The following is a 23070-nucleotide window of genomic DNA, read 5'->3' as shown; positions in this document are numbered from 1 at the left end:
GCTGAGCTACCCAGACCCCAAAACTGAGATCTTCTTATGTAAATGGTGTCATTGTATTTTGTGATATTGCTTTTTCAACTACGTTACTATCACTGTCAACTATGTTACAGCTGATTTATTTTTTTACAGTTCAAATAACAAGAATACTACTGCTGATATCCTTCAAGGCATATTTTACATCCACAAAGGTTAGTTTTGCATTACATCTCTTAAAACTACCAAAATTATATTCAAGGCAGATTTATGATTAAACAAAAAACGCTGAAAATATCACATGAATATCTGCAAAAAAAAAACAACAACATACAATTCTTAAAATTATTTTAAAAACATTACTGCACATATGGCAGAATAGACAAAAGAGCTCTTAATTATGTGTGTTACATGAAGTGTAGCATGTAATCAGTGTCTGTAATGACATGCAGTTTGTCTGTAACATAGTTGACAAACTCACTAGAGAAAACATCCTCTCTCTTATAATATCAAAAAGGTGTTTAATGCTTAAGTTTTGCAACTAGCAGATATGTTACATTGAAGAAATATATTAACTTAAACCAATAGTTGTTTTATTGAGAAATCACTTTGTTTTTGTACTTTCTTTGTTGACATGAAATGTACCTTGAATTACACAATGAGCCAGTTCCTTCACGGGCTACAACAGACAAACACAGGACTACAGATTAGGCAAAGAAGAAAAGGGATTATTTTATTACTTCAAAGTATGTACAGGTTCTATTCATGGAAATAGCAGAACATACGGACTATATTATGTACAATATGTTTGTTTTTTACATTGACTTTACAGGAAGTTTCAAAAACATGGACTTGCTAATACATGGAAAAACACACATTCTCGCAAACAAATGAAGCGTTGCACACATAAATAAATATTAACATTCCACAACAAATAACTCTACAGCCAAGAACGTGAACCGTTTCTATTAAAAACAAATACACATAAGTTATATTTGAATTAATAAAACAACTCTCTGTTAATCGTATAATTGAATATTGCTCACATATTAATAAGGGGCAACAGATGGATTTCAGTTGCGACTGTAGTGAATTATTTACACTTGTAAAATCTTCTAAATGCATCATCTTAGGTGCCGTGTATGAGCTTCTTTTGTTTGAATAATCGTATCTTTTTGCATCTAATTAACTGCATTCTCTTGAAATAGGCATTATCACATGATTAATCAAATATAAACCATTTCTTACTGATTACCCGGCAAAAATAACTATATTGTGACATACTTTCAACAATATATAAATCGCTCACACTGCCCGTAATAGTTGCTTTAGCATTCAGTTCACACTTGTTTTTCTTGTAAAACACAAAACAAATGGTTGAATTTCAGTTTCTTCCTGTTCGTCCAACAGTAAGCAACTTACATTCATAAAGTTCACACAAGTCGCTCTGACTTTAACTGTCTGCAAGTGCATGTTCACAGAGGAAAGCTGTGGAAAAGTTCATGGTGATTTGTAAATCAACGCTGTTCTAGAACACAGTGTCGAGCTTGAGGAGAGACTGAAGCTCAGACGTTTAGAGAGGAGATGATCGAACAGTTTTCATGACGAGAGCGTTGATTAAAAGTCTGCCGTGTTTCTGGCGTGATCAGTGCTTCTCTAATGCAGACTTCTGTTGGTGCTGCTGATGATGTCGAGATTCTGTGACGAATAAAAACGTTCCTCAATTATAAATCAAATTATAAATGACATGTATTATAAACAAGGGGGGACCTTTTTTACAAATTAATTTCCATGACCTTTTCAGGTGTTTGTTATTTTTCAAGTTGTTTTGGTTCAGATTGATTTGCTAACGCAGCGTTTCTTAAAGTGCGGTGCTTATTTTAAGGGGGGTGCAAATTTCTGTCCTGTTCTCAAATCTCTTTCACAAATTCAAATTAGTCATGACGACAATACAAAGAACCAATGTGCACCTTTTTCTCCTTATATGGCACCCGTTGCATTCACTGCGCTGCACTTATGTAAACAAACATGTTTACAAAGCATGCACGACTGCGTGCAAGATTCGAGGTCAATTTTAGTATATTAAAGGAATATTGCAGGTTCAATATAAGTTTGACAGCATAATGTTGATTACCACAAAAATACGTTTTATCTTGTCCCTCCTTTTCTTTAAAACAAGCAAAAAATGTGTTCCAGTGAGACACTTACAATGGAAGTCAATGGGGGTCAATTCATAAATGTTAAAATACTCACCGTTTCAAAAGTATAGACATAAGACGTAAACAATATGTGTGTTAACGTGATTTTAGTGTGATACAATCACTTACTAACTGCATCTGTGTAAAAGTTATAGCCAATTTTATAACTTCCTTGCCATGACGATGTACTGCAACACTGTAAACCCTAAAACAAACGTAAAAACACAGGCGGGTCCAAAGGGGGGCGCTATATCGTAAAAAAAAGTTTACATTTTAAATGTCTCCGTATACATATGTGGTAGCATTTGAAAGCTTACAATCTGAACTTTTCATAGATAACCATCACTTCTGCATTTATGTTCCTTAAAATAACAAATCATTCGCGTTGAAAATGAGCGCCCCCTAGAGGTAATGGGGTAGAAATATTTATATGACAATAAAAGTCCTTCACATAGCACCTAAATGGACAAGTCATATATCAAATGAAAGCTCTCAATCTCAGGAACATGATTGTATAGTTAATTTTGTTGCCATGATACCACAGTTCAAAAGATTTTCAAAAGAATTACAAAGTGAAATATAATTTCTGTAAGTCATCAAATACAAACGTCTCTTTTATGCTCCGATAACTGCTGCTGTAAGCCCTAAATAGCTCAAAACATTACAGTATATCTGCTTTTACCGTTCTAAGTTAAAAGCAGTTTTCTAAAAAATGTGCCATTGTTTACTTGTCTGTGAGCTTGCTTGGCTGAATAATCAAATGTTACATCTTAGATGTCCAGAACAAAATACAGTATGCCATCCAGGAGGAAAAGCATGCTAAATAAATCATCAGACTATTTATACAAAATGTCATACAACATCACAAAGGGGAGGATCTCAGCTTTCTGATGACACCTAGATTTGAGCTTGTAGTCCACTCAGAGGCCGAGATATTCAATGAAACAATGAGGGTGGTGCTTGAACTGAAAATTAGACTGAATGTCTATGGACGAGCACATCTGTGAGGGCTAAAATGCGTTAGAGCGCCACCTACATTTCAGATCTGTATATTGTGATGGAATGTGATAGAGAAAAAAATATTTTTTCTAGTGCTTTCTGCCATCTAGTGGAATAAAATAAGACTATTTGGCAGGAGATGAGGTGAACAGAACCAGAATTACATGTTTACAAATTTCTGCCTTTATCCCGCCAAAAATTGGCCCCATTCACTTCCATTGTAAGTGTCTCACTGTAACCTCCATTTCTGCTTTTTTTTTAAGGTGATAAGTGAAAAGGTCCCTGCTACTTTTAAGATTGTTTGTATGCCTTTACACAAACCAAAGCAATACACTTCCTCTGGTAACAAACAGCGTATAGTGACTTTAAATCACAGTAGTGGGTTTGTTTACTTTGTTGTAGCGGCGGTCGGTTCGGCGTCTGGAAGATCTTCATTGTCGCAGGACCTTCTCCAGCGGCCGTGATCACCTGAACCTCTAACCTGTAGAATGAAGCCGCTCGAAGGTTTGACACCACCAGCAGATTATGATCCTGACAAACAACACAAAGCGCAAAGTCACTACTGAGACGACTCAAAGATGGGCACGATGTATCACAATCAAGTTCATTTAGATGGAAATTCAAGAAGAGAAGCTCTAGTATCACATCCGGGTACATACAATCATACTACCCCACCCGACCGCACACCAGAACACAAAACTATAAAGTAAAGAATGTTCTCCAGGAGATGTTTTGACATGAGGCGTCTCACAGCATCTTTATTTGATGTTTGTTATTAGTTCATTGGAAGCATTTCAGCTTTTTCTCATTCGAAAGAATAAAACAATCACACAGGCATTCATAAACATGTCCATCGAGTCTAATTAATAAATGAAACCAATCTGATAACTGTCCTCAATATTCTCTCGGAAGAGAAAAGATCTAAGGAATTTTATAAAATCATTTGGACAGAAACTTCTCCCTCTGGACAGAGTGAATATGATTTATTTCTGTCTGATTGGAGTCAATTAAGGCCACACTGAACACACAGCTGTAAATCCGAATCATAATAATGTGATTGTGCCGTGTGAGGAGTATTTGTTCATGAAGAGCGTCTGGCAGACGTTTGACTGCTGATCAGAGAACAGAGAGATTCTACTAACAATATTAACAATTATACAGCAGTTATTTCTGGGTGTCTAATCTGATTGGACAAGCAGTACCCATATCTGCTCGTCTTGGTGCTTCACATGAAACCTGTCAAGAAAATGTTCTGTTCATATTAAACCACAAATCAAAACAATGAAAATGCAATTACACTTTGCATAAAGAACATGAAGCTTACATTTAGGACCAATACGATTTTTTGCATTATTTTCAGGACACTTACACACATTTTACTTTCCAATCCTTTTTACAGCAATGCGGCTGAATGTTTTACTTTTACTATTCTCATTGTTTTACATGATGATTCTCATTACCGTAACACAGGCCCCGTTTCCACCTGGTATTACGATGCGTCTCGGGTGATCCGATCACATGTGGTCAGGTGATACACATCGCTGTTCACACCTGATCACTTAAATGTGTCTCCTGTGACCACATGTGTTCAGATTTGGAGGGGAGGGTCTCTGTTTCATGATGACATATATCAATCACTATGTTACTGTGTTAATGCATGATAATAAAGCACAACAAAGTAAGTAAAGCCAAAGAAAGCGCGAAAAATAACGCCACGCTGTTTCTCCCAGATGCGGTTGAAATTTAATCTAAGCACAAACGCAACATGTCAAGCAGAATTATCCGTTATTTTAGTGGATTACCTGTATTAAAGGAGCTTCAGGTGTTCATGCTTCTCGTCTGTGTTGATATCAAACACACTGAAGCTCTCGTGATTGTGCATGTATCTGCTTTTTTTAATTTTCCAATCTGATGTTATTTCCGTTTAAAGCCGCTCGTAACCGGCAGACTTTAAACTCTTGTTTTAGCACAGCGGTTGATTGACAGGTGAGGGGCGGAGCTTCACTGCTGCCGGGACGCATACAGGACGGATTTGCATTTACACCTCAAATGCAATGCGGTCACATGCGTTTTTGACTACATATGTGTGTGGATTTTGTGATTCGATCACAAAACGTTTTAGACCCTGTTTTGAGCTGTATTTAGGGCTGACCACATGTGATCGGATCACCTGAAACGCATCTTAATAACAGGAGGAAACAGGGTCAGAGTGTTTTTATTACCCACCTTACATTTAAAAAGATGCAGTTGTACAATTATTTATTTTTTATTAAAATCAGCTAATTTTAAATGTGCAATTTAACAAATGTATGTTCAATTGTTTCTTGTTGCGGTAATGATAACTGGGGGACAAAATGTGCGTAACTGCCATGAAAATAATGTCACAATGAAAAAAATCTAAATGGCTCTAAAAATAGGCTTTATTTTCTGTACATTTAGGAAAATTAACATTTTTTTTTTTTTTTTACTCGTATTTCATTTTAAAAGATGCTGTTATACAATGATTTTTAAATTTAAATCAGCAAATGTTTAAATGTACAATAATTAAAATAAATGTCCTCGTCGCGGTAATGAGAATAACAAAACAAACATCTTTTTTTCCTCATTACGGTAATGAAAATTGGAGGGTAATATGCATGTAACTGCCATGAAAATAATGTCACGATGAAAAACAAAATCTTAATAGTTTTAAAAATTAGGCTTTATTTTCTGTACATTTAGGAAAATAATGTTTTTTTGCATTGTGGCATTATTTTCAGGACACTTATGCACATTTTACTTCCCAATTCTCATTACCACAATGCAGCTGGATGTTTTACTTTTACTATTCTCATTGTTTTAAATGATGATTCTCATTACTGTAACAAAGTAGTTTTTTTTCTATATTACATTTTAAAATTTGCTGTTATACACTGATTTTATGAAAATCAGCAATTTTTTAAATGTACAATTAAAAAATGTTTTTCTCATTACGGTAATGAGAATTGGGAGGTCAAATGTGTGTAACTGCCATGCAAATAATGTCACAATAAAATAATTCAATCGGCTCTTTAAATAGGTTTTATTTTCTGTACTTTTAGGAAAATAAAGATTTTTTTGCATTGACATTATTTTCAGGATTTTACTTTCCAATTCTCATTACCGCAATGCAGCTGGATGTTTTACTTTCACTATTTTCATTGTTTTCGATGATGATTTTCATTACTGTAACACAGTCTTTATTTTAACCCGTATTACATTTTAAAAGATGCTGTTGTACAATGATTTCTAAATTAAAATCATCACTTTTTTAAAAGTTCAATAAAAATTAAAATAACATTTCTCGTTGCGTTAATGAGAATAACAAAATGATCATTGCAGTTATGATAATTGTGCTTAACTGAGTTGTGTTGAACATCATTCTCTAATTCACAACAAGACAAACCTTCCCACGAGGGCTGGATGATAAAGCTTCACATTGATATTCATAACTTGATCTTTTCTGTATTTTCTCTAAAGTGGCTTAAAAGTTTTTTTTTCCCCAATCTGAGGAACCATTATTTCAACCAAAACAGCCACTGAAGCCAAGAAGATTTCAAATATTTAATGCAAATAATTGATTTACGGAGAATAAATCTAATTAAGAACTCTAACGGCAATTTTTGCAACAGAACTTTAAATCAGAGACGCTATTGAAACATCTCTCTCTGATGAATCTCACAAGCAAGTCTCAAGACAAGGAAGAATTTAAAAAAGCACAATTAAATCAATGCTATTAATCAATTATATTCACAATGTTGCTATTATCAGCAAAATCATTGCAAATACATTGTGAACATTCAATGTATATTCTACATGCCAAGTCGACAACATGATACTGTGGCCCAAAAACAGATGATTGGATATCATATATTACAGTCTTGGATTAAAATGCCATCAATTTTCCATGAAAGCATGAGCCAAGAACATAAATGTACATTAAGTGTGATATCTGTCAAGTCGTGGGAGAACAGCGTGAATCGAGGCGACTTACAGGTGGCAGAATCTGCGACTGTGAAATGATGCTGTTTGGCAGACTGTTCTGGCGGCTTTCCGTGGTAATCTCTGCCCATGTGACCTGGAAACCTGTGATTGGCTGATGTGGTTGGAGACGTGACACCCTCCAAAGGAAATGAGCCGTCACGTTGCCACCATTGAAGGTAAACGACGCGGTCAGATTTTCAGGCTTTGCCAAAACTTTTGATGGAGCTGGAGAAAACAAGAACAATATAAAAAAAAACTGTGTCTATAAAAAAAGTCTATGGGATATTTGATTGTCCGTCACAGCAAAACTGTAATTCCGATCAGTTAGGAAAGTCAGAGCAATCCGAGTCAGAACATTCCAAAGGTCTGCGCCAAGTTTGGTGGATGTTGGCAGAAAGCTATAGGAGGAGTTACAATTGATCATTTTGGTCTTAGTTTAGGGATTCAATCCTAAACCAAGTCTGTAGAATAACAGTATGTTGGCTTTGTCAAATATCAAACAACATGTCGAGGGAACAGTGAAATCAAAAGAAGACTCTTTTTACATAATAATACTACCTAAACTTCACTTAAGCATTGAAAAAAGAAAATGTTTATTTTTAAATGAAAACCCCGTGAGTGGATTTTGAAATTGACTGTATACAGTACGTCCACATTAATCCGGATACATTTGAAAACGGCGTTTTCGTTTTCTAAACGCTCTCCGTCCACACTGGCGTTTTAAAACGTTTTCCAAAAGTTTCTTGTCCACACTGAAACGTATTAAAACGCTTAAATAACCCTCACTACGGTCTGAAATGCAATTGTCCTCGTGTTCCATTGGCGGACAGCAATTCCGAGTAAACCTCCCGTCGTCTTTGAAGGAATGCAAAGTTAAGGTTGTACAAAGTAACATTTATCTTTACCAACACTATCAAAGTGGACACCGCCATCTTGATTGCTTTGCATTTAATGGATCACATGACTGCGTCACATGACAACAAATAAGTCATCGTTTTCAGCTATCTCAGTTTTCCCCCCGTCCACACTATGACGCAAATACGTTGGGAGAGCGTTTTTGAAAAGCTCAGTTTTCGTTGTCAAAAACTCCATCTCAGTGTGGACAGAAGGCCAAAACGTAGAGAAAAAGATGCGCTTTCAAACGAAACCTTATAAGTGTCTACACCAACACATTTGCGTTTAAAAACACATTCATTTTGCTACGTTTTCACCTCATCCACAGTAGAACAGTGAACGAAAATGACGACTTTTGAAAATGCTCTCCATAACTTTGGAAAATGATGAGTTAGGAAACTGAAGTTTTGAAACTAACAGATTAGTGTAGACGTGGTCTTCCTAATACGTTTTCATTTGAAAACTCATTGATTTTGCTACATTTATGCTTGCATCCACAGTGGAATGATGTTTTTCACCACCAAAAACGGAGAATTTTGAAATGTTCCATATTTGCATACTTTGGGAAACAATGATGTTAGGAAACTGAAAACTGAGTTTTGTATTTTGTTTCTTAACGTGATCGCTTTCCAAAGTAAGTGGTAATCGAGAGCGCTTTGAGAGCATTTTTGGTGAAAGAAAAACCATTCTAGTGTGGATAAGAGGCTTTAAACGTAGCAAAATTAATGGGTTTTCTAATGAAAACGTTTTGGTATGGATGTGGCCTCAGATCAGTCAAAATCAGCCAATCCATCTCGGGTGATCCGATCCCCAGTGGTTAGGCGAGACATACGGCTGTTTATACCTCGTAGTGATATCGATGTGATCGATCACCTGAGACAGATGATACCCTCTGAATAGTAACATAAAGGTTTGGAGCCAAGTCGCAAATAGCGTGCATTTCTAAAAGTGACAATGCATTTTGGCAATAAAGTACCAAAAATACCCCCAGACAATAAAGAAGATTGATTTTTGAATTTTTGGACAATTAATTCGCAACACAACCTGAAATGAGAATATCAAAAATAGTTGTGCTGGACTATGAATTTGAGATGCACAGAGATGATTTTTTGGCCGATACCGATATTTTGCCACTTACCTAATTTTGTCATCAGATCACTGTTTTACTTTGGAATTATCCTTTATAAATGTACAGAGAGGTACAAAAGCTTTTTCTCTGTTCTAACAATAGATAATTTCCATTGAACATGGATTGAATCTGTTGAACATGACATGCCAAAATTTTAAAGAGAGACACAATGAAAGATAAATAGAAGATAAAAAGATATAAAAAAATGCTAACATGCTATTAGGCTATTTTGTACTTCTAAACCATTTTTGCACTTCTGTTTTTGCAGATGTTGGGCAAATCCACGGGAAGCTCAACAACACCATGGAAAAATAAAAAGGTTAAACCAAAAGGAACAAAACCCCCTTTTAAATTCTGTATTATAGTGGTATAATGGATCATTGATAATGCAGTGCAGACCGCTAGAGGGCGCCGCTTGCTCACACAGCGCTGAATGCAGAAACTCAGTCTTTTAAGGTTTAGTAATCGTGCAAGGCCATATTGCGATTTCAGTCTTAATTCAATCAGTCATGCAGCATTAATGGATATCATACTGATGTCTCAGAAGTCACAGTCTGCTGATTTCAAAGAGCATTCTCATCATGTAGCCTATAGGTAAGTGCCGCTTTAACAACTGTCATGTCCATTTATGGCGGTTTTTCTGCATTAACGTGAAAACAAGAAAGAATAAAAGTTAAATATTACATGTTCTTAGCAGTGCCAACCCTTCTACATATTGTGGCTATTATTATTTCTGGATTGTGCATTTAAAGAGTTTTTCCAAAGTGTGTTACTAATTAATTAAAAATAAACCATTGGTTTTTCATATTGGCATTTTCATGCTTATAACCGATATGCAGATTGTTTTAATTTGGTCAATAATTGGCCGGTAAATATTGGCAGCCGATACATCAGTGCACCCCTGCTATGAATGAATGTTGCTTACTCGGGTCTCCGGGACAGGCGATGTGTTTCAGGCTCTTACTCCTGAGTGTCGCGCAGGACGGCATTATGAAGGTGGTGCTCTCGTCTTTAGATCTTCGTCTGGCATTCAGCGTGTGAACAGTCACTCTGTACTTACAGGAGAAGAGCAGATGTGGTAGATTGATGTAGTTCTCCTGTAAAAAGAGAAGAACATTTATCAAACAGGTCAGGTGACCTTGATGTGTGAGAGTTCAACTAGATTAACATGTTCTGAGGAAGATTTGAGTGGCGAATGTTTGTGCAAAACCCGCAGCTACAATGCAAAAGAGTCAAAAGACTTCTGCACCCTTTGATATTCTGTTCTCGAGTCCATCCTTCAATATATGTCAGATTTTTTCACCTGTTTTATTGTCCACCAGGCTATCAGTCAGATTGCTTGGAGAAGTAATAGCACACCACATGATACATACGGTTAGGGGTTTTGCTTAAATCACCCTAGAACCCTAGCAACCATCAAGGACACCACAGAAATATAACTGAACTGCTTAATTAATTAATCACAAATTGCCCCGTCTTGGAGAGGTATTAATGTAAACACAGTCTAAAATGAACGTAAACAGTGGGATATAAAAGCATATTTGTATAAAAATATCAGATTAAAGTGTAAATGTAAAAGTGTCTAGTACAATGTTAATATTATTTATCACTTTAAGCTCCGAAGGTGTTTCAGTGGCATACCCAAAATTAAAGGCCTAAGAAACTGCTGAAAAATCACAAAAATAATTGACCCAAAAATTTACTTTTTTCTTATTTTTTTATTTTATTTTATTTTTTCTAATTTGACATTATATATCTCTGGGAGTAAATAAGGTGGCTCCGACAAACTGCATTTGTTTTATTGCCAATCATGTCAACTGTATCTGAGAAAAAACATGTGTTGATACGACAAAGCAATCAAAAGTTATAGCATTACAAAAATAATTTATCACAGTGTCCAAAAACGTCTCCAAACAAATAAAACATAATAATTGTACATAAGAACTAATCACACATGCAAACACAACAATAACTAAAGGTTTGTATAGCATGCAGACATGATTTTAGTAATGAGATTTCACAGAATGAGTTTCATTCTGTGTCATTTGAGTCATCATTGAGTCTGTGTCATGTATTTGGCGCCATCTCCTGGTGGTCATATGTAACATTGTGCTTCATGTGGATTATCTAATGATCTATGCACCTGATTATCTTGTGTGTGGGCTCGTTTGAAGGATAATCACCTCCTCTAAGTAATGGTATGTTTGCGAAGTTATAAGCAAGCGGCATATAAGCAGCGCCAACATTTTTGTCAAAGACATATACTTAGCTATTACTCGCTATATTTTTGTCTGTGAGTAAAACAAATAGGCTGGTTGTATTCTACTCTTTGAGACACATGGCTATTTGATCAGTTTGATGTTTTTACTGATTGCAATAATATGCACAGTGCCAATTTTTTTAATAAATTATCAAAATGGAACACTTCTGATTTGTCTGCAAATTTCAAAGCACTTGTTCAGTTTTGGTCATAATGTCTACATGCATTGGAAAGTAGAGCTTCTAAGCATTCAAGCGAAACCTATTTTGTGTTGGTCAAGACTGTAGTTATTCATATTTTGATGATTATTATTATTTATTTTTTTTTGCTTAAAGGGTTAACTTAAACCATGCAAACTGTGTTGAGTAAATGAAGCTTGATAAACAGCAGGCATTTAAATGCATTCAAACAGAATACTGTGATTCAGAATAGTGACTCAGGAATGCCTCACATTTTCCAGACGTCTAGAAAACCAATGCACACTTCCTAGCAACTAGTGCAGAGCGCAGTAAAGAATGCATCTGCAAGAGCACAGACTTACTGCACCGTACTGAAACAGTGTGTTAGTGCTCCTGTGGGGACGGCAAGATTTGATGAATTTAATCTGCTTCCTGGAAATGTTATTTTAATACATGTGTTTTATTAGGCACTGGACCACATCATCTGAAACAACACTGGCTAATTTGCTTCCAATAATGAAGAGAAATGACTCTTTAGTCCCGTAAGAGGTTGCATTTATGGAGAGCGAGAGGCTTGTTCATACAGATCTTGGCTGATTCAGTTGTGGATCGTAAATACACATGAACACAATGGGGCTTTTAGTGTTTTGTGCATGAAAGATATTACACAAACCTGAGTGACTGATTTCTCTGGTCCTCTGGTCCGGTTGTGGCTGCAGTTTTCAGGCGTCCACTGAACATGGTAACGATTCACAAATGGCTCTGGAAATAAAGTGATACACAGAGTTTAAGATTTCAAAACTGATACAGGATTCTGCATCCAGTTAAACATACAGTAAATAATTACAGCTGGCCGATATAGTTTGAAAATTACACGTATCTCAATTTATGTATTTATGACATTTCATTATTTTCATTTATATGCAACAATATACAAATACATAGCACAAAAAGCAATACTCACTAAGAAATATTTGAAATGCATTTAAAATTGTAATGCATAACAAATGCCACATGGAGACTTTAATGAGTGATGACACAAACAAATCATTCAAACAAATCAGAATACTCCTTAAAGTTGACCAATTAAACTTTTAACAGATATACAGAACGAGCGTTTCTTTAACTGCGAGGAGTTGATTTTTATTAAAACAAACAGATTTCAACTTTTTCTTTGTTATATTAAGGTCTCATTAACACTGAATGGGAAACTTGTTGTCAGATGTTCATCATTTATTTTTTTGTACTTTTCAAATGTCTTTTATGTATAGATTTGACTATTTTAGTCCCAGACCAAGACTTTCAATATTAAACTATGAAAATACATTATAAAAATACTAATTATCACATACTATTTAAAATAGGATAATGTAAACAAAGAGTGAGATAAACGGAAACCATTTCAATATTTATGGTGTGATTTTTTTTTTTTTTTTTTTATAAGTCTTTGAGTTCATGTTGTTTTAAAAAAAAAAAAAAATGTAAAAACATTTAGAGCATTTTCTACAAAAAAAAAAAAATATTTAATGACTTTAAAAATGTCATGTGGTGTATCAAGTAAAAAGTATTAAAATAGTTTCTTTGCACCTTGAATACATGAGTGAACGCAACTTTAAAAAAAGTTTTCAAACATATGTTTCATGGTGAATTTATTTATTTATTTTTACAAATATAATACATTTGTAAGTCAAGAATATCAGGAAGTTTTCTCATGGTTACACCAAATGACCTGAACAAAATGTGCGTTTTCATAAAAATGTCAAAATATTTATATTTAATTATATGAAAAAGCCCCGTTCACACAAGCAATCAGGTAAATTACAGGGAAATCGTTGTGTTACTTTTACTGGTAAAAGTACCAAATGTGCTGTTCACACATGAAACTATTCTCCGTTTTGCTATCATTCACACATCAGCACCAAATGCTGTTTAACTATATGACGCTGTTTGTTGGAAATGACCTCAACACGGCTGCGCCAGAAATGTGGGCTTTTATTTTGAAGTCATGGCGGGGTATGATTCTGTAGCTGAACGTATGCAGTCGGTAATGTTAAATGTTGTTTTTTGCCGAATGTTTTCATTTATGCACTTGCTCGAGACTCCGTCACCATATGTGACGACTTCAAATGAGACTGTTGAACTACACAGAACAAAATGCTGTCGCTAGCATCCGAAGCTGGAGACGCTATCTGCGGCTGAAAAGCACAGTAATATATATGTATTTTACTACTCAGAGGTCTGCGTGAAGAACGTGAGTTCATCAGACAATACATGGAAAATCATTAACTGATCCTTTCAGCTGTCGGGAAATGTATTCGTCAGCTCGGATGAAGAGAAGCACTCTAGTTTCACTATCTGACCAGTTTGTTGACATTTTTCTTTCTTCTGAGTCGCCGGTGTTAAACGGTGCAGAATAATTGCGTCATCTCCGTCAGAACGTTCTTACGTCAGTGCGCCCTGATCTCGTACGAACTCAAAGCGGTAATCTTCTGGCTCTGTTCGCACATACCATCAATAAAGAAATGTATAGGTAATGATACAACTTCGCATTAAGGAAGCAAAATGTACCAGTATTTTCAAAAGGGTCGTGTTCACACACGTGGTAATTTTCTGGAAAAGGCTGTATGTGTGAACGCAACTTATTTTAAATCTTCACACATGCGCGTCTAAAAAGGTCTTTTCTGTTTTATCATTTTTCATAATTATTTTTGAATAATTTATTAGATGTGTACAAAAAGAATTAGTGTCATGTCATTGACCCAAATATAATTTTACCCACAGTTGTGACGTCATTTCCACCACACCAAACAATTTCGACCCTAATAACATTTGTTCAAAAGTTAGTGTACTTGTTAACCAAGTGGACAAAAGTGTCAGTAAAGAGCATGCTTAAGATGAAATATGAGACAAAACGAAGAAAAATCAAGGGAGATATCACTTCTTATTGAGCGTCATTTCCAATCAAGCTGTAATTTTGCCACATTATGCAAAAAAGTGTAAAAATATGATTTGTGTGTATTTACGATACATCACGTTAGCTACATAATTAGTCTTAGCAAGACAAAAGAGTTGGTCATTTTATTTTATTTATTTATTTATTTTTTTAAATGTCATTTCCATCAGCGTCATTTCCAGCACAGAATTCAATTAAACACAACACAGAATATGAGATGTGCTGGAAATGACATAAATCTCCTGTGATGCATGAACACACACTGATGGACATCGTTAGTAGACTAATTAAATCAACTAGTGAGAGTGTGAACTAATTACCTAACCAGACTTTACTTTCTAGAAGTCCTCAGTGCTGAAAGCGCCTCCAGTCGAAAAAACATTTAACCCAAATACATTTAATTTACAGTCCTGGTTGCAGGTTGCACTTCATATTCATGGCTGTGATGTAAACTAAAGGCTACTGGCTTTTAAAAAAGGAACAAGATCTTTGATATGGTCTTGAACTTCCTATTTCAAATGGAAATTCATACGAACACAGGAAAGAAAGCTGTGCTTCATGGGGTCTTCAAGGATAATTCTGTATATTTTGGCAGCTGAAATCTCTGCGTCTCACGCAGCATTAATGATGTCAAATGATCTGTGCCTCACAAATTCAGCAAAAACAACTACATAAATAAGGCTTTTGTTTGACGCACAACTCAAGTTTACATCTAACATTTATCATCCTGAACTACCTGTGAGTATTTCTCAGAATCTGTGATTAAACAAAACAGCAGGACATGTTTTCTCTCACTGGCTGTTACTAAACAGAAGACCCTCACTGTGCTAATCAGCAGTGTTTATGCAGCGCTGCGGGTTCATTATTCATCACGCTGAGACGCCTGGACGTGCAATGATACTATTCAAATTAATAATTGAGTTACAGGGGCTAAGCCCCTACTGAGGGGACTCGATTGCAGTCGGGGAGATAAAAAGTACCTTTTGAAGGCACTGACCCGGAGCGCACGAGGCTCGGAACATTTCTGGAAGCAGAAAAAAGGAATTTCAGCTGGAGGAACGAAGGAAAATATACAGTGTAGAACAAACATGAGCTGCATCTGAAAAGGCTCCTTCACAGACAGATGTGTGAAGGCATCAAGGCACGTTCGAATTCAATGTTTGTGTAACATCCTGTCTACTGAGATTCCTTCACCAGGTTGAATTTTGAAGACAGTACAGATGTGTCATTCACGGCTTATGATTTCACACTATACGGTGTGTGTAGCTCTTCTGCCGGTTGACTCAATAAAAATAGTGTATAATTGAACGTTTCAGAGCAGGTTAGTTTAAAAATATCCATTTGTTTTTGAGTTTTGATTCAATTTCTACTGAGAAATAAGCATTTTAGTGATTCAATATTCACTTGGTTATCTCTTAAACTAACTTGTATTAGTTCAAGATCATCAAACCCTGGCCTAACCCTAAACCCTTATTCCAACCCTAGCTAACCCAAACCCTAATTCTAACCAAATCAAACCCAAACACTAAACCCTAATTCTAAACAAGCCTTAACCTAACCCTAAATTCTAATCCTAACTCATAATTCTAACCCTAGCAAACTCAGACCCTAATTCTAACCCGATACCATAATTCCAACCCTAGCTAACCCAAACCCTAAATCTAACCCAAGCAAACCAAAACTCAAACCCTAATTCTAACCCTAACCCATAATTCTAACCCTAGCTAAACCAACCCCAAACCCTTATTCCAAATCTATCCCATAATTCTAACCCTAGCTAACCCAAACCCTTATTTGAACCCTAGCTAACCCAAAACCTTATTCCAACAATATCCCATAATTCGAACCTTAGCTAACCCAAACCCTCATTCGAACCCTAGCTAACCCAAACCCTAAATCTAACCCAAGCAAACCAAAACTCAAACCCTAATTCTAACCCTAACCCATAATTCTAACCCTAGCTAAACCAACCCCAAACCCTTATTCCAAATCTATCCCATAATTCTAACCCTAGCTAACCCAAACCCTTATTCCAACCCTAGCTAACCCAACCTCAAACCCTTATTCCAACCCTATCCCATAATTCTAACCCTAGCTAACCCAAACACAAACCCTTATTCTAACCCTAGCTAACCCAACCCCAAACCCTAATTCCAACCCTATCCCATAATTCTAACCCTAGCTAACCCAAACCCTTATTCCAACCCTAGCTTACCCAACCCAAAACCCTTATTCTAACCCTATCACATAATTCGAACCTTAGCTAACCCAAACCCTCATTCGAAACCTAGCTAACCCAAACCCTAAATCTAACCCAAGCAAACCAAAACTCAAACCCTAATTCTAACCCTATCCCATAATTCTAACCCTAGCTAACCCAAACCCTTATTCCAACCCTAGCTAACCCAAACCCTAAATCTAACCCAAGCAAACCAAAACTCAAACCCTAATTCTAACCCTATCCCATAATTCTAACCCTAGCTAACCCAACCCCAAACCATTATTCCAAACCTATCCCATAATTCTAACCCTAGCTAACCCAAACCCAAACTCTTACTCCAACCGTAGCTAACACAACCCCAAACCCTTATTCCAATCCTATCCCATAATTCTAACCCTAGCTAACCCAAACCCTTATTTGAACCCTAGCTAACCCAACCCCAAACCCTTATTCCAACCGTATCCCATAATTCTAACCCTAGCTAACCCAAACCCTTATTTGAACCCTAGCTAACCCAAAACCTTATTCCAACAATATCCCATAATTCGAACCTTAGCTAACCCAAACCCTCATTCGAACCCTAGCTAACCCAAACCCTAAATCTAACACAAGCAAACCAAAACTCAAACCCTAATTCTAACCCTATCCCATAATTCTAACCCTAGCTAACCCAAACCCTTATTCGAACCCTAGCTAACCCAAATCCTAAATCTAACCCAAGCAAACCAAAACTCAAACACTAATTCTAACCCTATCCCACAATTCTAACCCTAGCTAACCCAAACACAAACCCTTATTCCAACCCTAGCTAACCCAACCCCAAACTATTATCCCAAACCTATCCCATAATTCTAACCCTAGCTAACCCAAACCCAAACTCTTACTCCAACCCTAGCTAACCCAACCCCAAACCCTTATTCCAACCCTATCCCATAATTCTAACCCTAGCTGACCCAAACCCTTATATGAACCCTAACCCATAATTCGAACCTTAGCTAACCCAAACCCTCATTCGAACCCTAGCTAACCCAAACCCTAAATCTAACACAAGCAAACCAAAACTCAAACCCTAATTCTAACCCTATCCCATAATTCTAACCCTAGCTAACCCAAACCCTTATTCGAACCCTAGCTAACCCAAACCCTAAATCTAACCCAAGCAAACCAAAACTCAAACCCTAATTCTAACCCTATCCCATAATTCTAACCCTAGCTGACCCAACCCCAAACCCTTATTCCAACCCTATCCCATAATTCTAACCCTAGCTGACCCAAACCCTTATATGAACCCTAGCTAACCCAAACACTAAATCAAACCCAAGCAAACCAAAACACAAACCCTAATTCTAACCCTATCTCATAATTCTAACCCTAGCTATCCCAAACCCAAACCCTTATTCCAACTCTAGCTAAACCAAACCATAAAAATAACCCAAGCAAACCAAAACTCACACCCTAATTGTAACCCTATCCCATAATTCTAACCCTAGCTAACCCAAACCCTAAACCCAAAGTCTAAACAAGGCTGACACTAACCCTAAACTCTAATTCTAATCCTAGCTAACCCTAGCCACAAACCCTAATTCTAAACCATGCTAACCCTAAAACCTAATTCTAACCCAAGATAACCCTAACCCGAAAATCTAACCCTAGCTAATACTAACCCTAATTCTAACCCTAACCCTAGCTAACCCTAAACCTGTTTTTGTGTCTTTGAAGGCAACAGTTAACCAAACAAATGAAAATTGTCATCATTTACTCACCCTAATGTTGTTCCAAACTCTATTATTATTTATAACAGCATTATTTTCTTTTTTCCGCAAAACACAAAAGATGTTATTAGGATTTTAATATTATCAATCTTCAACTTCAAACAAAAGCTATTGTTTGATTTCATTGGACTTCTGAAATCTTATGGACATTTTATGATACTTCTATGGTGCTTTTTGTCCTTTTTTGGAGCTTGAAAGTATAAATAACAACATACTTTTGTTGTTTAAAAAAAAGCTCAGACATTCTGCCTATCGTCTCCTTTTGTGTTTCATGGAAGAAAGAAAATAATCAGGTTCTGGAATGACATGAGGGTCACTAAATGATGACAAAATGATTATTTCAAAAAATAAAGTTGAAGAGCAGAAGTGAGATTATTTCTGGTTGACCTGATCCTTTAAGACTCGCAGAAGAGGAATGCTGAGCAGGACTTGAGTATTTGAGTTGGCAGGAAATACGGCAAACACCTCTGACACAGAGCTGGACGAGAAACCTCGTTAAAAACTGTACAGATCAGATTGTCACCAGACAGACCGCTTATATCGCTTCTTGAGGAAGTGCCAAACTGAGTCACAATCACCCCTCGCCGCAGGCTTGAGCGTTAACAGAAGTATTTCCGTCATTAGCATTGAACAAAACGTCGCTCCTCGCTCACTCATACTCTTCCTCATGAAGTCGCGTTTGGCTAAGGCAATGACATACATTAGCAAGAGTTTGACAGGAGTACAGTTTCCACTGCAACAATAATGCAGAACTCTACGTTAAAGCTGAACTTTGACCCCTGCGGGGGTTTCCTGTTGCGTTTTGTGGGGCTTTTACAAGACTTGCTTTCAACACTGCAGTGTGAAATTAAAAGCAGCTTTCAGTCAAATTAAATAAACAAACATGTACATTGTTTGCCAAGTGATTTATTTAAGCACTGTTCCAGCACACTAGTCTTAAAATGTGTTAATCTATTGCAATTTGTGCATCTATGAAACAGTCATACTGTAAATTGTAGTACATTTGTCTGTCGGTCTGTCAGGATTGTGTGGCATTCAGAATTCATGAGCTAGGAAACAGGCTGCAGAATTGTACTTCAAATGTGAATTTAAAGAAGCAGAATCCAAATGGAAATAAATCAAACTGTTGTTCAGGTTTGTAGTCCAAAAACCCGGAAGATAATTAGCGTTGAACCATAGGAATTACCTATGGGTTTTTATAATGGCATTTGTAAAATTAACTTCCCCAAATAAAAATAATAAAGACTCCAGTTTATAAATAACATTGTATTTGTTCACAATCTTATGCCGAATAGAATAAAAAAAAAAATAATCTTTTTTTTTTGTTGTACTAACATTTGTAAGCATGTAATTCTTGTTCTGTTCACTCCATCTCCCTCCAAAAACTCATTTTATTCCACTATATGGCAGCGAGTACTAGAAAAAAATATTTTTCCTCTATCACCTTCCGTCACAAAATGCCGATCTGAAATGTAGGTGGCGCTCTAATGCATTTTAGCCCTCACAGATGTGCTCGTCCATAGACATTCAGTCTAATTTTCAGTTCAAGCACCACCCTCATTGTTTCATTGAATATCTTGGCCTCTGAGTGGACTACAAACTCAATTTAAGTGTCATTAGAAAGCTGAGACCCCATGATGATGTAAGACATTTTGTGATCAATAGTCAATAACATATATTTGCAATGATTTGTTTAGCAGTCTTTACCTGCTGTGCCACATATTTTGTTCTGGACATCTAAAATATAACATTGGATTATTCACACAAGCAAGCTCACAGACAAGCTCATTTTTTATTTATTTATTTTTGAAAATTGCCTAAGGTAAAAGCAGATATATAAAGATATGCAGTCACATTCCTGAGAACGAGAGCTTTCATTTGATATATGATTTGTTTATTCAAGTGCTATTTGAAAGACTTTATATTCATGTTAATATTTTTACCACATGACCTCTCGGTGGTGCTGATTTGCGACACAAATGTTTCAGGCCTTATTTTGTTATTTTATGTAGAATAAAAGCAGAAATTATGGTAATCTATGAAAAGTTCAGACTGTAAGCTTTCAAATGATACCTCATATGCATGACCTATGTATTCGGAGATTTTAACATATTAACATAGCGCCCCCTTTTGGACCCGCCGGTGGGTCCATAGAGCTGAAGAGGTTACGGACTAAAATAAGACTTGTGGTTAAAATTACTTGAAGAGGTATTTACGTTTTATTCTAGAACATAAATTAGACCTTAAACGTGAATTTTGAAGGTACTGTTTTTTAAAATGCATGTTGCTATAATAGTGCTAATTAAGAACTACAACTACCATCAGCATGTGAGCTATGTGCTTTACGAAATGAACAACTGTTGTAGTCCTTATTTAGCGACAGGATAGCATCATGCATTTTTACAATGACTTCAAAATCCCCGATTGAGGTATGACTGTGTGTAATTTATGTTCTAGAACAAAACATGAAAGTCTCTTCAAGTAATTTTCACCACAGATCTTTATTTTACTCGTAATTTGAAAACCCCTATTCTAAAAACCAATAGGAAATTCCTGAAGAAACACATGGCGAATTAGCCTTTCGGGTTTGCCTACAAATTGACGTCACGACTGAACAGCTCTATTCAAAGAATTCATATATTTGCTGTAGCCTTGTGTGGATTTAACGGTTGTGTTAATTGTTTTGACTGTATTGAACTTAATGTCTAATCAGTAGAGCAAAACTACTCTGCATATCAGGGAATAAATGGTACTATTTTTTACAAAATTAAAAAAAACATAAATACACACAATTAAATAATATTTTCACACTTTTTGCATAATTTGGCAACATTACAGCTTGATTGGAAATGACGCCCATTAAAAATATTCTGCTGTGATTTTTACCTTGATATTTCATTGTTTCTATTATAGTTAAAATGAAATAATTAGCCAAATTTAACAATGATAAAAGTGTCAAATATGTTCAGTACCTGCTCTTTTCTTCCAGTAGATGCGGATCTGTAGCTGTCCGTCCTGGTAATACGGTGTGCCGACTTCAAGAGCGCTTGAGGGTCTTTTCACAGACACAGAACTGATGGCAGGAAACTCCACTTTCCTCACCTTAGATACTGACTCTAAATGAACATAATATAGAGATAAAATGTTACTGCATTATTAGCATCAGCATATCTTACTCAAAAATATATAAACAACCAATACCTGCTAAAAAAAAGTTCACAAAGTTTAATGATAAAATATTTTAGTTCTTGTACTAAATCTAATACAATTTTAATAGTAATACAGCTAAGAAAAAATGATTAATAAATACTGATGTAGTAGATAATGAAAATTGTCAAGAGGGGCGAAAAATGATCTAGATAGAAATTTTTCGGCTACATTACCCAGTCGAATCATCAATCAAAATCACCCCAAGAGCTTTTAATGTCAAACTATAGAAGTTGTACAGATACTGTAGGTCAGTTTTGTCATACTTGACTCATTGTTGTCCAGTGTGTTGAAGTGAAAGGATGCTTTAGCACTCTTCAGTCTCACTTGACCCCAGTAGCTGATGGCCTGAACCTCCACAGTGTAACTGCAGTTCAACAGAAGACCCTCCAGATCTATAGACCTTCTGGCCTGATATCATGACAAACAGACCAGAATCAAACACTGGAGATCAAACATCTCATTACAGTCATAAATAATACAGCAAAAATAAACTTGTCATCCTGTATGATTTGAAACAACTGGCAAAAGGTTTAAACTCTCAACAGAATTTTTTCTTAACCATTGTGCACTGTTTGGTCATTTTTGACCGAAATCAATTTTGTTTCTTTAATAAATGTGGTATACATCATCTGATTGGCTCAAGGCTTAATTACTTTTCCTACCTTTGCCATCTAAACACACACAAAAAAAGACACTTGTGTTGTTCGTGTTCAAATTTGACCGACGATAGGGAATGAATGGGTGAGACTATAGCACAGTGCAATTCTTTTTTTGGAATTTGTAAAAATAAAATCAATAATTCAGCTACAATGCAGAACACACACACACACACACACACACTCACACACACACACACAAATGAATGGGTGAGACCATAACACACACGCACACGCGCACGCACACACACACACACACACACACACATACACACACACACAAATGAATGGGTGAGACCATAACACACACACATGCGCACACACACACAAACACTATGTTTTTATATCATTGTGGGGACTCTCCATAGACTTCCATGCATTTTTTGGATTGTATACAGATCTAACGATAATTTCTATCCCCTAACCCTAACCCTACCCCTAAACCTAACCCTCACAGAAACCTTTTTGTATTTTTACATTTTCAAAAAAACATTGTTTAGTATGTTTAATAAGCCATTTCCCTCGTGGGGACCGCTGGCTGGACCCCACAATGTAGGTGATCTCAGGTTTTACTATCCTTGTGGGGACATTTGGTCCCTTCAATGTAGTATAAACACACACACA

General features: G+C 36.2%; 1 protein-coding gene across 1 annotated transcript in view; it reads right to left on the bottom strand.

The window, feature by feature from the left end:
* Positions 1–659: 659 nt before the first annotated feature.
* Positions 660–23070, bottom strand: part of LOC127446983 (anosmin-1-like) — a 105289-nt gene continuing 82878 nt past the window's right edge. Inside the window, exons 8-14 of the mRNA XM_051708399.1 lie at positions 22054–22198; positions 21553–21696; positions 12308–12396; positions 10121–10292; positions 7183–7397; positions 3563–3701; positions 660–1671 (exon numbers count right to left, since the gene is read on the bottom strand). Of these exons, the coding sequence (XP_051564359.1) occupies positions 1619–1671; positions 3563–3701; positions 7183–7397; positions 10121–10292; positions 12308–12396; positions 21553–21696; positions 22054–22198 (957 nt within the window). The 3' untranslated portion in view covers positions 660–1618. The remainder of the gene's footprint in view (positions 1672–3562; positions 3702–7182; positions 7398–10120; positions 10293–12307; positions 12397–21552; positions 21697–22053; positions 22199–23070) is intronic.

This window comes from Myxocyprinus asiaticus, chromosome 10 (genome assembly GCF_019703515.2).
Source record: "Myxocyprinus asiaticus isolate MX2 ecotype Aquarium Trade chromosome 10, UBuf_Myxa_2, whole genome shotgun sequence".
Classification (NCBI taxonomy): Eukaryota; Metazoa; Chordata; class Actinopteri; order Cypriniformes; family Catostomidae; genus Myxocyprinus; species Myxocyprinus asiaticus.
This window is presented reverse-complemented; position numbering and strand designations above follow the sequence as displayed.